The 16,755-nt window shown below is 49.5% G+C and overlaps 2 protein-coding genes across 5 annotated transcripts; one reads left to right on the top strand and one right to left on the bottom strand.

Moving 5' to 3' along the window:
• Positions 1-644: 644 nt before the first annotated feature.
• On the bottom strand, positions 645-8,890 carry LOC125720147 (palmitoyltransferase ZDHHC20-B-like). 3 transcript variants are annotated; one of them, XM_048995298.1, is made up of 15 exons: positions 8,753-8,890; positions 8,383-8,564; positions 8,092-8,118; positions 7,760-7,854; positions 6,198-6,318; positions 4,973-5,042; positions 4,859-4,891; positions 4,376-4,496; positions 3,924-3,959; positions 3,493-3,625; positions 3,051-3,177; positions 2,854-2,940; positions 2,684-2,775; positions 2,432-2,479; positions 645-2,344 (listed from the first exon to the last, which is right to left on the bottom strand). In XM_048995298.1, exons 4-14 carry the CDS (start codon positions 7,817-7,819, stop codon positions 2,436-2,438), a joined length of 924 nt encoding a protein of 307 aa, XP_048851255.1. In that variant the 5' UTR covers positions 7,820-7,854; positions 8,092-8,118; positions 8,383-8,564; positions 8,753-8,890; the 3' UTR covers positions 645-2,344; positions 2,432-2,435. The 3 variants fall into 3 exon arrangements, with proteins under 3 accessions (XP_048851255.1, XP_048851253.1, XP_048851254.1); XM_048995296.1 differs by lacking the exon at positions 8,383-8,564 and having other exon boundaries at positions 8,753-8,888; XM_048995297.1 differs by lacking the exons at positions 3,924-3,959; positions 8,383-8,564 and having other exon boundaries at positions 8,753-8,888.
• A 123-nt stretch (positions 8,891-9,013) lies between these two features.
• LOC125720152 (PI-PLC X domain-containing protein 2-like) lies at positions 9,014-12,882 on the top strand. Of its 2 annotated transcripts, none has more exons than XM_048995313.1 (4): positions 9,014-9,381; positions 10,975-11,387; positions 11,649-11,890; positions 12,462-12,882. In XM_048995313.1, exons 1-4 carry the CDS (start codon positions 9,225-9,227, stop codon positions 12,613-12,615), a joined length of 966 nt encoding a protein of 321 aa, XP_048851270.1. In that variant the 5' UTR covers positions 9,014-9,224; the 3' UTR covers positions 12,616-12,882. The 2 variants fall into 2 exon arrangements, with proteins under 2 accessions (XP_048851270.1, XP_048851269.1); XM_048995312.1 differs by having other exon boundaries at positions 10,921-11,387.
• The last annotated feature ends 3,873 nt before the right edge of the window (positions 12,883-16,755 follow it).

Here is a 16,755-nt window from a genome sequence, read left to right as displayed (position 1 = left end):
CACCAAACATTCACCTCATCAATCCGGAGGGCAGGGGTATTGTGTGTTTGTGTGTGTGGAGGGGGGGATCAGCACATCTAGAACATTCCAAAGGAAATATTCTCAAAGGACATGACACAGATTCAGGGCACATCAAAGCAGTCACAAGTTAATCTCTGCGTGATTCTGTGCTATGGACGACTTGATGGATTTCTTTGGGTGAAACACAGTGAATTATGAAACACGGTACCCCACTACCCCACTTCTTTCCTCTTTCTCACCTCATGCTACTATTCTGTCCTTCTCATTTCTCTGATTTCACGTACTTTTAACATAGAGACGGAGGCAGCAGAAAAGGTCAACAGCCCCGAGGTCAGTCTGGCTCGGCACAGGTTGCCGGCGCCTGCTGGAATAGCTGGGTGTGACGGGGGTGAAGGACGTGACATACCCCCCCCCCCCAGAGAGAATCTTAATCTCCATCCTGAACCTGAACCTACCGTTGGGGACCAATATTGTTTCACCTAGTTCCACCAAAGCCAGTTAAATGTTCTAGCTAAAATCAAACATAGGTATATATTTCATACGCATCAATCAGGCTTGGGATCTGCACTGTCACGCTGGACACAGGGGTCAGAAAGGGAAAACAGCAAAGATCACCAACAACGGACTGAACACCAGCATTTATTTGTCTCCACATTCAGTTACTGGTGAATTTCACCTACAAAAACATGGACAATCAATTACACAAAATTTTAACACTGATAGGAATTGAAGAAAGGTTTGTGCAAACAAATACCCTTTTTAACGGGCTCTTACAAATGAAAACAAAAACCTGGATTAGAGTCAATACTTAGTAGAGAACATGCAGAACCGGGCTTTAAAATTCTTTTTAAAAAGGTTACATTAATTATAAAAAATGATTTATGTGAAGTGGTATGAGATTTTCCTTGACTTTTTATGACTGTAATTTCTTTGGAGGGAAACCCATAGCTCTGACATGGTGGTCACATGAGAGGAGTGTAGAGCACTTTTACTGTAATAAGCACCAAACCCCTTGTGCACAAGGAGCGCCCCCTGGAGATCAGTCCACTGCATTACCATAATACCTGCCACACAATCTGAATTTGCGCACACACACACACACACACACACACACACACACACACACACACTCAACTGTTAAAGCGGTTTGTGTTGCTGCAGTACTGATCCTGATCGCACGCGACTACATCCTGATGGCATTATGTGCATTTAGCAGACACATATTTTTGTGAAAGTACACTGCAGGTTATGTACCATAAACTGCTAAAGGCGGGATTTGAACCGACAACCTTCTGAATACAGGCACAGCAGCCTAACCCACAGAGCAACATATCGAGCTCACTAAAGAGCTGTCTCAGCCTGGGGGGGGGTGCAGTATTGAGACTCCTATTGTGCCAGAGATCTCACCCCCATGCCCAGGCGGGGGTTGACAGGACTGGGTACGAGGGAGTGTGCCGAATGGATGACCCGGATGGATGTAAACAAGCTTCTTCCTGTGGTTCTATGGTCAGGGTGAATTCCACAGGAAATTAACATTTAATCATGCAAACTAATGAAGAGCCGGCTTTTCGTACGCTGCAGGGCGTAACGCACTCTGTGCTGAAGGCACAACAGGGGCTCCTCGCTCGAGTTCCCATGAGTGTGGGTGTCACCTCAGGAATGTTTACACTGCAGAGTGAAGGGGTGGGCTTGGTGTAACACTTTCCCCTCTCACCTAGACACCAGGGGGTGTAAGATCTCACACACACACACACACACACACAAAAACAGACACAAGAGCCCTTAGGAAGTCCCACCCAAACACGGCCAGATACACCTGAGCACCATCTGAAATGCATCTGCAACCCTCCGCACTCTGCACTGCCCTGCGTGACGACGATGCCCACAGACTCTGTAGTGCAAGCGGACATTATTCCTGCTGAGAATTTTGATGCAAAAATGAAGAGTAAAAATTCTGAGAACATTTTGGCTGAGACCAAGGAGGAGTTTCGTTTAAACACACAGCCCCATCCCTCTGTGCTGGTGGGGGGGGGGGGGTGGGGGCATTAGGGGGTCCTTGTGGAACGAGTGTGAGCCAGGGAGGAGAGGTGCGACACATCAGCTTAGGACGGCACGCGCGTTGAACACGCCAATAGCCTGGGCGGCGCTGAAGTTCACGTGCCTGCAGGAATCTGTTCGCGGTGATGAGGATGCGGTAACCATGGCGACGGAGGCAGGGCCCTGTGGGACTTAAGGCATCAGACTTGACTGCTGTACCAGCGTGTCGGAGGTTCGATTTCTATGCACAGGAGGCAGACTGTGCTCCTCTGCAGTGCCTGTAGATCTGCAGGAAAGAATCTGGCTTCAGCATCCATCCATCCATCCATCCATCCATCAATCATCGGGACACAAACAAATGTTCACGGCTCACCTGGCTATGATTCGCTCTCCATGGTGACTCTCACTGTCTGTCCGGCATCTGAAAAGTAATTCAAATAGCAGTGAGAGTAGCCTGTGTACCTACTCCACCTGCAGGAGAGTGGCAGGGGGGAGGGGTGGGAAGGCGAGAGACAGGGAGGGACACAGAGTAACAGCCTGACCTTTCCACACTGCATCCAGTTGAGTTTGCTGGTTTACACCGAGCGAGGCAGACATGACATGCGACGATGCTGTGAGAGCTCACCAGTGCTGGGGACGTCATCCACAAAATGCACGTCATTGGATAGGAGGTGGTTTTGGGATTCGCTAAGAGGTCTGGGGTAGGTCTGTCCATCACTGTCAGGAAAGCATGTCAATCAGCGTCACAGAAGGAGAGGAAATTTAAAAAGAAATAACAAATTACACCTCGTTTACCTGTCAGAACAAGCATGCAGGTCAGCGGGTAGCTGCTCTGGGTCAGAACTGACCAGCCGTGTTGGGAAGATATGGCCATCACCCAGACTGCACCGGAAAGTGGCGGGGGGAGGGGGGGTTCACCTTATTCTCCAGGTAACAGAATCCAGAAAGGGTCAGAGATGCCAGAATAGGACAAACAGGCACAGTAAGCTCACCTGGAGTAGAAAGGCAGCAACCAGGACCTCTTCTGGTCTCCAAACACCTGGGCAATGTTCTTACTGAGGCCCAGGGAGAAGCCATTCTTATCAGGGCCGTTTCGGAACACCGGGGCCCTGAATGCTTCTGTAAAGGGTTGGGGTACAGTGGGAACGAGAGCGAGAGAGACAAGCGGAGAGGAGGAGAGAGCAAGAGATGGTCAGAGCGGGGGTGAAAGAGCAGGATAGAGGCAGAGACAGGCATACAGCAGGAGGGAGAGACAGGCAGAGAGCAGGAGAGAGCAGGAGAAAGAGAGGGAGAGAGAGACAGACAGAGAACAGGAGAGAGCAGGAGAAAGAGAGGGAGAGAGAGCACATCACACAAGAGAAAGCTACCCAGCCCGGCGGCCACTTAGACTGCCTCCGCATCACAGGTCAAGTGTGTATTCCCAGCCACGGTTACCTATAGTGGACCGGTTCTTCCCCACCAGCCACATGTGGTAGCAGAAGAGGGACAGGATGCTGATGAAGAACATGGCCGACACGAAGAACAGGAACAGCACGTGGAATTTAGCCTGAGTGTCAGGCAGCTCGCTCTGAGGAGACAGGGAGTGGCATGAAGATGGGGTGGGGGGGCACACCGGGGTTAAACTGAGGTCACACTGAGCCCTCGCTCAGAGATCCTGAAAGAAAAAGAAGGAATCAGGAAGACCCCCCCAACCAGCTAGAACCACGATACCACAAGGCAAGGGGGTCGTTCTGAAACATGCGAAAGGGCACATGGACAGAGTTACAGTGAGACAGAGACAGTGTGCAGCTAGGCAGTGACCTGCAGCTGGCAGCACAGGAGCGCAGTGAGAATCACAGAACTCAGAGACAACACAGCACAGTTACCTGGGGACAACTTTCAGCTGATCTCCTCCGGCAAAGCTTAGTGCAAACAAAGAGACTGCATTAGACGAAGGGGCCAGCAGGGGGCGAGCAAGACAGTGGGCAGCAAGGAGTAACTGGAGAAGGAGCAGCTAGAACACATTTAGCGATATGTTTATCTTGCATTAAAACAATGGCAGACAAACGGAGCGGAGGAATAGCAGAGGATACGCACAAAGTGGGCTGGAAGCGAGGGATCCCACTGATGCAAGATAAATCAGGATCACGGAACGCAGTGAGAAAAACCGGCAGGCAGTGAGCAAAACCGGCAGGCAGTGAGCAAAACCGGCAGGCAGGGAGCAAAACCGGCAGGCAGGGAGCAAAACCGGCAGGCAGGGAGCAAAACCGGCTGGCAGGGATACTGCCCACATCTCAGCTGTGCTGCCCACCCCAGAGAGTTGAGACCGGCTACTTACCGTCCAGAATTTGATGAAGTAGCGTAGCACGGTGCTGGCGATAAAGAGACAGTAGAGCATGGCGTAGGCCAGGAAGAGCACAAAAAACTTGTAGTTGGAAAAGCCGACACAATTATTGACCCTGGAAAGACAGGTGGCTGACAGTGAGTCACTGCTGTAATGCCCAGACGCCCACAGACGCCCGCAGACGCCCGCAGACGCCTGCAGACGCCCGCAGACGTTCATAGACGTTCATAGACACCCCCACCCCTTTGCAAAAGGTCCCCGTACAGCAAGACAGCCTCAAATCAGGAGCTGATTAGCTCAGACTTCAGGTTCCAGCCCACCTTGGTCTGCAGCCACTGACATTTTCCATAGGATAAAAAAACTGAATTTTACTCAGAAGCCAAGGCATACAGGCCCTTGCCAAACCCCCTCCCCCACACGGTAGGCTGACCACCAGACCGCGCTCCCCCTCCCAGGGCAGGATAACAGTCCACATACCAGGGGCAGTGATGATCCATTTTCAAAATACACCTGAGAACAGGGGAGAGACGGGTGTCAGACACAAGGAGAGAAGACGGATAGAAAAGAACCTAGAGAAAGGTGGGCACTCACACGTCACAGGCGGAGCAGTGGTGGCAGCGATCGGGTTTGATCACCTGACAGCGGTCACAGTACCGGATGGCTGCAGGGGACAGAGCGAGAGCAGCTCATTAGTGCAGCAGGACGGGACATAGGGGAGGGGGTTAGGGGTATATACTGACTAGAGTTGAGCCGGATACTCGGCTGAAACAAGTATCCGGTACGGATAAAGCACTTTTGACGAGTACGAGTATCATACGAGTAACACGAGTCAATATCTGTGCTCGGATTGAATAAAAATTCTCATTGGGTAGCTGACTGTGTCTGCGTTCTGTGATAGACCAGTCACAGCGCCCCTCCCCTACACACATACAGATTTATTGTGTTGCTGTGTCCCGCTCTGCTCACTCACACACAGAACACCGAGAAGTGAACAGCGCGCTCTCTCTCTCTGTCTCTCCCTCAGTCACTCAGGTTCGCGGGTTTTTTTCCGTTAACGTTTAGGGTTTCTTCAGCTTCAGGTTTGTTTTTTACTTTGGTTTGTAGAACTTACTTATTAACCAGTAGAGTTTTGGTAAACGTGGGGTTTGTTCAGACGTGGTGCTTGGTAGAATGCGACTCGCGTCTCTGCCTGTCGGAGATTTTTTTTTTCTTTTTTTAAACCGTCTGCTGGCTCTAACCAGTTTTTACTTCACGCACTGAGTGACACTTTCTTGCTGTATTTCAAAAAATAAAAAATAAAAAAGGAAGCAGTGGTATAAAACTATATTACAAAATAATTAGCTACACACTCACACATACCTGGTGTGGAAATACAAAAAATAAAAAAGAATAAAAAAAAAAGAAATCACAATGATCATAAAAAAACTAAAAGTTAAAAAAAGAAAGTTATGTTAAGATGAAAACTCTTGTTCATTACATTTTACTTCATAATTGCAACCGCATGTGTTGTATTCATTGTTGCAAAACTTGTTCTGTATATAGTTTGTTTGTTATCGTGATCAAAACCACTGATCTGAAGCTCAATGCTGATGCTGTCATGTAAATAGTTTTCTAATCAGCAATAAATATAACAATTTCTGATCAACCCATATCAATTGCATGCTTAAAATAACATACTGGTTAAAACCCCGCCCATTTTAAGACATCCCGACCCACTTCCAGGTTAAATCCCGCCCACTTCTGGGTTAGGCCCCGCCCAGTCTGAGTACAGATACAGTTACAGATAATGCTGTACTCGCTCATCCCTAATACTGACCTCCGGTGCCAGTGCGGGTATAGATGGGAAGTTCTCTGGCTGCTCTCCTCAGGATTTCCTGCTGAGTCTCAGGACGCTCTGCTGTCTCATACTGCTCCTTATCCACTTTGGAGAGACTGAACTGCACAAGGGAGAAAAGCTATATTTACTGAGGCACTACCTCACACAATACCCTGCACGATATCATGCACAGCATACCTCACACCGCCCGGCTCTCCCCTCCGCACGCCGCACCACTCTGCATCCCTCCTAACGCACCACTCCACACTGCCCAGTGTGTCATTCCGCATGCAGCCCGGCGCGCCACACCGCACACTGTCAAACGCGCCACACCGCACACTGTCAAACGCGCCACACCGCACGGCATTCCACACCTGTCCGGCGTGCCACTCCGCACACTGCCAAACACGCCACTCCGCACACTGTCAAACACGCGACACACTGTCAAACACGCCACACACTGCCAAACACGCCACACACTGCCAAACACGCCACTCCACACGCCGCCCAACATTCCACGCTGTCCGGCGCGCCACACTGCCAAATGTGCCACACTGCCAAATGTGCCACACTGCCAAACGCGCCACACCGCACACTGTCATACGCGCCACACCGCACACTGTCAAACGCGCCACACCGCACACTGTCAAACGCGCCACACCGCACACCGCCCGGCATTCCACACCTGTCCGGCGTGCCACTCCGCACGCTGCCAGGCGCGCCACTCCGCACGCTGTCCGGCGCGCCACTCCGCACGCTGTCAAACACGCCACTCCGCACGCTGTCAAACACGCCACTCCACACACTGTCAAACACGCCACACACTGCCAAACACGCCACACACTGCCAAACACGCCACACACTGCCAAACACGCCACACACTGCCAAACACGCCACACACTGTCAAACACGCCACACACTGCCAAACACGCCACACACTGCCAAACACGCCACACACTGCCAAACACGCCACTCCACACGCCGCCCGGCATTCCACACTGTCCGGTGCGGCACTCCGCACACTGCCAAACACGCCACACACTGTTAAACACGCCACAACGCACACTGCCAAACATGCCACTCCACACACCGCCCGGCATTCCACACCTGTCCGGCATGCCACTCCGCACACTGCCAAACACGCCACTCCACACACTGTCAAACACGCCACACACTGCCAAACACGCCACACACTGCCAAACACACCACTCCACACGCCGCCCGGCATTCCACACTGTCCGGTGCGCCACTCCGCACACTGCCAAACACGCCACACACTGTAAAACACGCCACAACGCACACTGCCAAACACGCCACTCCACACACCGCCCGGCGTGCCACACTGTCCGGCGTGCCACTCCGCACGCTGCCCAACACGCCACTCCGCCTACCGCCCAGCGTGCCACGCTATCCAGCACACCACTCCGCACACTGCCAAACACACCACTCCGCACACTGCCAAACACACCACTCCGCACACTGCCAAACACACCACTCCGCACGCAACCCAACGCGCCACTCCGCACGCAGCCCAACGCGCCACAGCGCCCCCAAAGGCTTACCTCTTTGGATGGGTTAGCTGGTTTGGTGAAGACGGTCATCCAGTACGACCACACAAACATGAGGAAGAAGAGGTGGAACCCCGTCAGATAGACGACTGGAAGAGAGGCATACAGTGAGGGAGTGCAGCAAGCTTCCCCTGGATGCATGCCGACGAGAAGTGCTTTCTCAGATAAAACGTCCATCCACAGAAGCGGATGGAAGCGTCATGCTGTGGTCACTTTCTCACAGGCTGATGCACAGTACAGCACCATCTGAGGACTTAACACTGAATTTAAGGAGCATTCAACACCCACCCATGAGAGCCCCACCCTGCACACAGAACGTCACTCACCTTGCTCTTCAGTCTTTGGGATTGTGTCTAGGGAGGACAGAGAGAATTCAAGGTTATGATTATATAAAGACTGAGGCACTACATTCATTTAATCATATTTAAGTCATAAAGCAGCCACATTATCCCCTTCAGTATCACCCTATACAGCTCTACCATCCAAAATGCTCACTGCGTGGCAGCCAGAGAAATCTCTTCCTTGCTGGCAACACTGACATTAATGTCTCTGACAAGTGCACACCCCTTGACCATGCAGTGGATACCACACTTTTCTTCACTATAAGGTCCACATACCCCCTTCTTTGCCTCACTGTCTGCTCCTTGCGTTACTCATTGCTTCGTCCACTGCACTCCTCGCTTTATTCACTGCACTGTCCGCTGCACTCCTTGCATTATTCATTGCATTTTATTAACACTTCTGACAGCTGCTGCGAGACACGCTGCTGCAAATTTCCTGGCCATTTCAGCAGAACGAACTGGAGTAGAAGCAAATGAGCAGCCGATTAAGACGGATACAGATACGGCATCCATTTCAGCAGCACAGCCTAATCGCTAACTACTTATCTATCTATCTACCTACCTACCTACCTACCTACATATGTAACAAACTAGCTAAGCACCATCGCCATTTTACTGGGCGCAAATTAGCTTTAGACGGACTCACAGACACACAACTCGACGACGTAGGCGTAATAGGACCAGCACACAACCAGGACGATGAACACGACAGGGATCCAGGACAAACTCCGCTGACAGCACCGTAAAATGTGAGACGGCGCCATGTTTAATCTGTTAGAGGAGTTCGCCGGTCATGTGACATCAGAGCGCCGCCCCCCCTCGGCTAAACAAAGCAGCCATGTGACATCACAACACACCCTCCCCCCGGGTCACACATAATGTCCCTTTGCCCCCAGTGTTGGGCAGGAACATTGGATAAAGATACATAACACATCGAACAATAATAATAATAATAACAATAATAATAATAATAATAACGTTGTAATTCATGATCAGGGAGAGATTTCACGAAGGCTTCTGATGCACGGGAAGGCAGATCAAGCACGTGAAGAGGAGCTGATAGGATTAACATTAGTGCAGTGCCTGTCCGCTCGGCCAGTGGGGAGAGTGATGTAGCCATGCAGATGTTCAGGATTTTGCACTATTTCTGTGTGAAACGTAAAGACTTCAAGACCCACAACATGGGCTGTGGTGTGGAGAGCACCAACGCGGACTGGATGGGCTCCTTGTGCCCCATCCTCTCCTCCATGCCCCTGAAGCACCTCGCAGTGCCAGGTGAGTGTGTCCGTCGCGCGGGTGAGTAACACTTCATTTCCCTACGGACTGAGCAGAGCGGGCAGCCAGTGGGGTGAAAATGATCTGCGCAACTATGAGGGAAAGCAAGCTGAGTGCACATGACCAGGTCTTGGTGATTTTTTTAAAAAAAAGGTTCCTAATACCTGTGGGTGACATGGTGCTTGTCTGTAATGAGCTCCAGTAGTGCCCTGGTTAGAAATCACCATTACCCAGGCCTGAAACGGATCAGCCTGATCGTCTGCAGATGAGCTTTGCTCAAACCGATCTTTCACTTTAAATATCCTATGTGGGTCACTTTAGCTATCATGTTCCTCCCTGCATACCTCATGCGTCTGTGTCAACTGATGCAACGTGAATGCCTAAGCCTGCAACAAACGTACGATGACAAATTACACACAAAGGCCCAAAAGCAGATGAAGTTTGACCAGCCCCAGTCCCTCACCTGGGATGCCAAAGGTCAGTCAAACCTACGGCATTTGGAGCTGACTGCACACAGCCACCCAGTTTTCTGGAAAGCTGCAAGCAGAGACAGTTGTTATGCTGACTGGCACACTTACGCAGAAGCACTCACCCGCACATACGCACGCTGTGGGAACTTCGCATTGATTCTCAGCTTAACTCGGCCTCGAGCAATCTCAAAACACTTTTAGTTTTCTTACATTGGTGGCCAAAATTGTGGAAACACTTGCAATTTTTAGAGATCGCAGAACTTTATTCCAGCTGCTCCAGTTGCTTATTTAATCGTCCGAAGTATGATATCTGTAAACATTATTTTATCATTTGCAAACATTACTGCAAATATTCATGTAGTAATTTTAAAAATGTTATGCGTTTCCGGAATTTCGACTATTAGTGTAAACATCAACGGACATGCACTCAGGTTCATGCCAGGTCTATTCTTTAAGGTTTACGATTTTTAAGGAATATGTTCCCACAAGGTTAGTGAAACATGTTCACATTTACAAAAACACATGAACTATTTCATCACACAGAAGTAGACATCAGATGGTTTTGTAGTCAGCCCAGTCATCTGTATCTCCTGGGTTCACAGAAAGAGGTGAAGATGTGCTCTGTGAGTGTTTGGATGTCATGTTTGTCTGCACCTTCGCCTTTATGTGTTCTGCTCCTGGATGATATGAGGATTTCAGGCCCTACTCTCCTATTGGCTGCAGCTGACCTGAATCCCTGCTGCACCTATTTGCATAGTTGGATCAAGCAGACTTTGCTCCTGTTTACATCCCCTGTAAGGTCACGAGCCTCATAGGTCGATTTGTAGTACAATTTTCAACTGCAGTGAAGAAAAGGTTAGAAAGGCCAATCAGAAGCAGGAGGATATCAATGCCAGATTAGAGGCAAAAAAAAAAGAGTAGAGATGCTGGGAGTTGATTGGCTGGACTCTGAGACACCTGACAGGGGGAAGCTCCAATCGCAGGCTTGATACTACTGTTGTATTCTAAGTGGGCCAGCTGCTGAGGGAGGGACAGTATGGCTGAGGTAAGGCAGTCTTATGTACCTCAGGGTCGCACGATTCCTTCAGCTTCTGGGTGGATGAAAAAGCTCCTGTGGCTCCAGACCAGACAGCCGTGGTCAAACATCTGGCAGTCATCTTTCGCCTGCTGGCCAAGAAGGTGATGAAGAAGTGGTCCATGACCCAGAACCTGACCTTCCGCGAGCAGCTGGAGGGGGGCATCCGCTACTTCGACCTGCGCGTGTCGTCCAAGCCGGGCGAGCCAGGCTATGAAGTCTACTTCATCCATGGCCTCTACGGTCACCGGGTGCGGGACGGCCTTGGCGAGATCAACCGCTTCCTTGGCCAACACCCCAAAGAGGTGGTCTTTCTGGACTTCAACCATCACTACGCCATGAGTGAGGACCACCACCGCTACCTGATCGCCACGCTACAAGAGGTGTTTGGCCACAGGCTCTGCAAGGCCAATGTTGTAGAGGAGATCACGCTTGACTTCCTCTGGAGGAACGGGTACCAGGTGGGAGAGTGCACCTCATCGCTCTCATCACTAGACACCAAGCAGTTATGGCATCTTTTAGGTAGCAATATGTTATTTAATGAAGTTCTGAAGACTGTATGGGAGCAGCAAGTGAAGTGATGAAGGTCTTCCTGTTCAGGTCACTCTACAAAGTGCCAGGTGACCATATTGATATGGATGCATGTCTTTTTGTGATTTTTATAGACATCACTCACAGGAGGCCACCAGACCTTCTATAAACCTTCTCTCACATGTCCATAGGTCATCGTGTTCTACCACCACCCCTGGGCAGAGAAGCGGCCATTTCTCTGGCCAGGCAGTAAGATCCCAGCTCCCTGGGCCAACACGGCCGATGCTTACAAACTGATCCAGTTCCTGGAGACCACCCTGGGGGAACGCGCTGAATATGGCTCCTTCCATGTGTCCCAGGCCATACTCACCCCTCGTGTGAAGACCATCATCTGGGGGCTCATCCAGGGCCTTCGCGACCACTTAGTGGAGAGGTGTGTTTCATATCAGTGGAGTTTACCTGTGTGTATTTGAATTCTGGTGCGAAGAACATGCAAATGCCCAGCAGCAAAACAGCTGCATGAATCAATTCACTTGGCTCAATAAACACAGTGCAATATTTTCAAAAAAGCTAAGTAATGAAAGCTTTTATTACTCTCAGTGAGTTTCTGAATCTGACTGCTTGTGGGAGTTTTACTTACACAAAAATGTTCTGAAGGCAGAACGAAAAATGATTGGTTCAGAGAGATAACCAATCAGATTGTAGAGGAGGTGGGTCCCAGACATCTGATTGGTTGGTCCTACCTCCTCTAGTTGCTTGGACCCACCTCCTCTACTGTCTGATAAGTTTTCTCTCTGAACCATTTTTCATTCTGCCCTCAGAACATTTTTGTGTAAATAAAACACCCACAAGCAGTTTGACTTGGGTTCATGAAAATGACACGAACATGGGAAAGCCGTCAAAGAAATGATGTTTGTGAGTGAGTTGCTCTGCGTACGCATGAGTCTTAGACTTGGCCCCTCTATCCAGTTGCTAATAAACATTCCTTCTGGCTCACTCTGCAGAAACCTCCCCACCATCATGACCTGGGTGGAGGCCCAGAAGCCAGGAATCAACGGGGTCAACATCATCACCTCTGACTTTGTGGAACTGGTGGACTTTGCTTCAACTGTCATCAGGCTGAATGAGCTTCTGCTGCCCGACCTTCCAATCACGTGACCCGGAAGCTGAAGCCTGTCGTCATGGCTGCCCAGTGCTGCCGTGGAGCTGCTGGTGCCGATGATACTTGACAGCAAATGTCTGAAGGCTGCGTGCTTCAGGTGTTAGGCATGCGTCTGTCTGTAGGGTTACCATAGTAACACAGGTCTGATAGGTTCAGCCAAGCAGGCAGGCTCAGTACAGTGAAGCCTCAGCCTGGATAATAATGATCCGCATAATGATCCGAACCAAACCTCCTGCACCGAAGCTCCACAGACTTTCATGAACCCACCCCCCCCCCCCCCCCCCACTGTCTGAACTCATGCGGTGCTTCCCGTATTGCTAGTGTTTATTGACACAAGGTCTGTTGTGTCAGGCCCAGTGTGATTCGGAGAGCTGCACACCCTGTGACATCATAAGAACGGGCCTTGGGGCACACCGACGTGCAAAAGGAAACCCAGCTGTTCATACTGGCCATAGTGTGGGGCAGAGCCTGGGCACTTTTTCAGTTTCCACTGGTAATCTAGAGGCGATATCTAACAAAACGTGGAACCATCTTTGACAATGACACGAGCTACATCACCGACATGAGGGAAAGTTTGCCAAAAATAAACCTTCACATGCACTTTTGTACCATTTCCTGATTAAACGCAAACTTTTTTTCCTATATCTGTGTTCGCTGGATGGGGCAGTTAGCGTCACAAGAGAGCGGTAAGACACCACAGCCAGGACGCTGTGATCACCCACCACATCTGAATTAAACAGGCTAAGATGTCAAGTAGGACAGAGAGCAGAATGCAGGGCAGTGGTGTGATCCCTGGCAGTGGAACGAGTAGGACTTTCCCCATCAGGCTCCCCGTCACAAAAAATATCCAAAGAAAAGGTCACTTATTTATTTTGGCGTCATCAACAAGAATGATACCATGGACAAATCACTGGGCTGGGCATGTTCAAACACACACACACACACACACGTAGGGTATACCTATCCTTATGAGGCCCGCTCATTCACTTCTATGGGAAAAATGCTAACGCTAACTATGACAACCTTAACCCTAACCCTGCCCTAACCATAACAATAAGTAACCAAGCAAAATACAAGAGTTTTTTGCATTTTTAGTTTTGTTCATAGCAGTCACAGATTTTTATAAAATAGAGTTTTCCCTTATGGGGATCCATAAGGGAAGAAAATGGATATTTATCACATTATGGGGACATTGTGTCCCCATAAGGATAGGTATACCCACACACACACACACACACACAAGTTGGTCTTTCTATCTAAATGGGGACCGTCCATTCATTTCTATGGGAAAAACCCCAATCCCAGTAACAACACCCCTAACCCCCACCCATTCCTAACCTTAACTATAAGGAACCAACCAAAATACAAGACTTTTGGCACTTTTACTTTTTTTATTGCAGTCACAGATTTTTATAAAATTGAGGTTATCCAAATGGGGACCTGAATAAGTGTCCTCAACAGTAAGGAAGTTTCAGGCTTTACCACACTTTGGGGACAATTTGGTCCCCAAATGTGATCTATGCAAACCCACACACACACACACATACATACCCAGAAGGAACGCTTCCTGTTTATAATGCTGGAGGGCATCCATTCTGTGGAATAGGCTAAACACCAGCTGGGCAAAATGAATTATGTAAAGATCTTGAGTTTCTCATGTTTGGATTTCTAAGCATGACTAATTCAATGACCCACCCTAACCTCTCTTCACTGGAACAGAGCATTTAAGTAGAGGAAACATTTTGATCAACGATGATATGAAATAATCTCTTTATTCAGCTTTTAAAAACAGTTCTAGTGTTTCAGTGTTGTTATAATGAACTTTATTAAATGAGAAGGTTGCTATGTGCCTGATGCTTGTGCTCATGACCGGCAGGATGTACTGCAGCAGTGCCTGAGCGCGTCACTGTGTCCCGGGTGGCCGTCGCATGCCACACTGCCGGCGCATGCGGTCGGCGTGACCCTTGGCACGCGACTGTTCAGAACACAGTCCCTCAACACATGTCTGATGGAAAGGTCATACAGACTGTCCTTTGGGGAAGTGATCAGGGCCAAAATTTGGAACGAAAAATCCTGGTCTTTCCTCACATGATTTTAAGAAGTAATGTGCTGACTAACACTGCAATATTAACACTTGCATGTACACTCATACACAGGAGATGCACACACGCATTTGCACACATGCTCAAAGGATGCACACACCCGTTCACACTCACCCACACATGCAAAGAACATGCATACATGTAGTTATACTCGCAGACACATGTGCAGAAGATGCATACACACATTCACACTCACCCACATTAGCAGAGAACATGCACATATGTATTCAGACTCACACACACGCGCAGAAGATGCAGACATGCATTCACATACAGCGATTGAAAGGTTGCTGGTTCAAATCCTCGACCAGCAAGGTACCACTGACATACCCTGAGCAAGGTACCGCCCCCAAGCACTGCTCCCCAGGTGTAGAATTAACTGGCCACTGCTACGTCACAATGTCACATATGGGTTCAATGCAGAGGACACATTTTGATTATATCTCTTGGCTGGCCTGGGAACGCCTCGGCCTCACCCCCGAAGAGCTGGTAGAGGTGGCTGGAGAGAGAGAGATCTGGATATCTCTCCTAAAGTTGCTACCCCCGCAACTCGAACCCTGGAATAACGGATGGTAATGGATGGATGGATGGATGGATGGATGGATGGATGGCACTGTGTGCTGTGGTGAGTCAACAAGGACAATTAATCACTTCATGTGCACATGTGTAGAAGGTACATGCATGCATTCCCACTTATGCACACACGCACAGAAGATACACACATGCATTCACAGATGCACAGAAGATGTACGCATGCATTCCCACACTAGTGCATGCTTTCCCATTCACTCACAAACTCGCATTCTCACAAGCTTGTCCTATGGACCCATATACACAGATGGGGTGAGAGGCAACAAGTCTGTCCTGGAGAACCACACACACACACACACATAAATGACTGGAAAAAGGCTCCCAGCCTGTATAGTAACCCAAACACACACATATGGAGGCAAAGAGGCTCCCAGCCTGTATAGTAACCCAAACACACAAATATGGGGGAATGAGGCTCCCAGCCTGTATAGTAACCCAAACACATACATAAAGGAGGGAATGAGGCTCCCAGCCTGTATAGTAACCCAAACACACACATATGGGGGAATGAGGCTCCCAGCCTGTATAGTAACCCAAACACGTACATAAAGGGGGGAATGAGGCTCCCAGCCTGTATAGTAACCCAAACGCACACATATGGAGGCAAAGAGGCTCCGAGCCTGTATAGTAACCCAAACAAACACACATATGGGGGGAATGTGGCTCCCAGCCTGTATAGTAACCCAAACACACACATACTGTATGGGGAGAATGAGGCTCCCAGCCTGTAGAGTAACCCAAACACATACATAAAGGGGGAAAGAGGCTCCGAGCCTGTATAGTAACCCAAACACACACATATGGAGGCAAAGAAGTTCCCAGCCTATATATTGTAGTAGCCTAAACACACACATATGGGGGGAATGTGGCTCCCAGCCTGTATAGTAACCCAAACACACACATACTGTATGGGGAGAATGAGGCTCCCAGCCTGTAGAGTAACCCAAACACACACATACTGTATGGGGAGAATGAGGCTCCCAGCCTGTAGAGTAACCCAAATACACACATACTGTATGGGGGGAATGAGACTCCCAGCCTGTAGAGTAACCCAAACACACACATACTGTATGGGGAGAATGAGGCTCCCAGCCTGTAGAGTAACCCAAACACACACATACTGTATGGGGGGAATGAGACTCCCAGCCTGTAGAGTAACCCAAACACACACATACTGTATGGGGGAATGAGGCTCCCAGCCTGTAGAGTAACCCAAACACACACATACTGTATGGGGAGAATGAGGCTCCCAGCCTGTAGAGTAACCCAAACACATACATAAAGGGGGAAAGAGGCTCCCAGCTCGTCCTGTGGACACACACTAGTGGCAAAACTCTCTTGTGAAACACTCACGGTCTGCTCCACATACAGGAAGCTGAATCTGCCTCTCCTCTGTCTGTGTTTGTACATTTGGGTTATTCCCCTCTGAACACTGGGGGCGGA

Source organism: Brienomyrus brachyistius, chromosome 24, assembly GCF_023856365.1.
Source record: "Brienomyrus brachyistius isolate T26 chromosome 24, BBRACH_0.4, whole genome shotgun sequence".
In the NCBI taxonomy this organism is placed as follows: domain Eukaryota; kingdom Metazoa; phylum Chordata; class Actinopteri; order Osteoglossiformes; family Mormyridae; genus Brienomyrus; species Brienomyrus brachyistius.
This window is presented reverse-complemented; position numbering and strand designations above follow the sequence as displayed.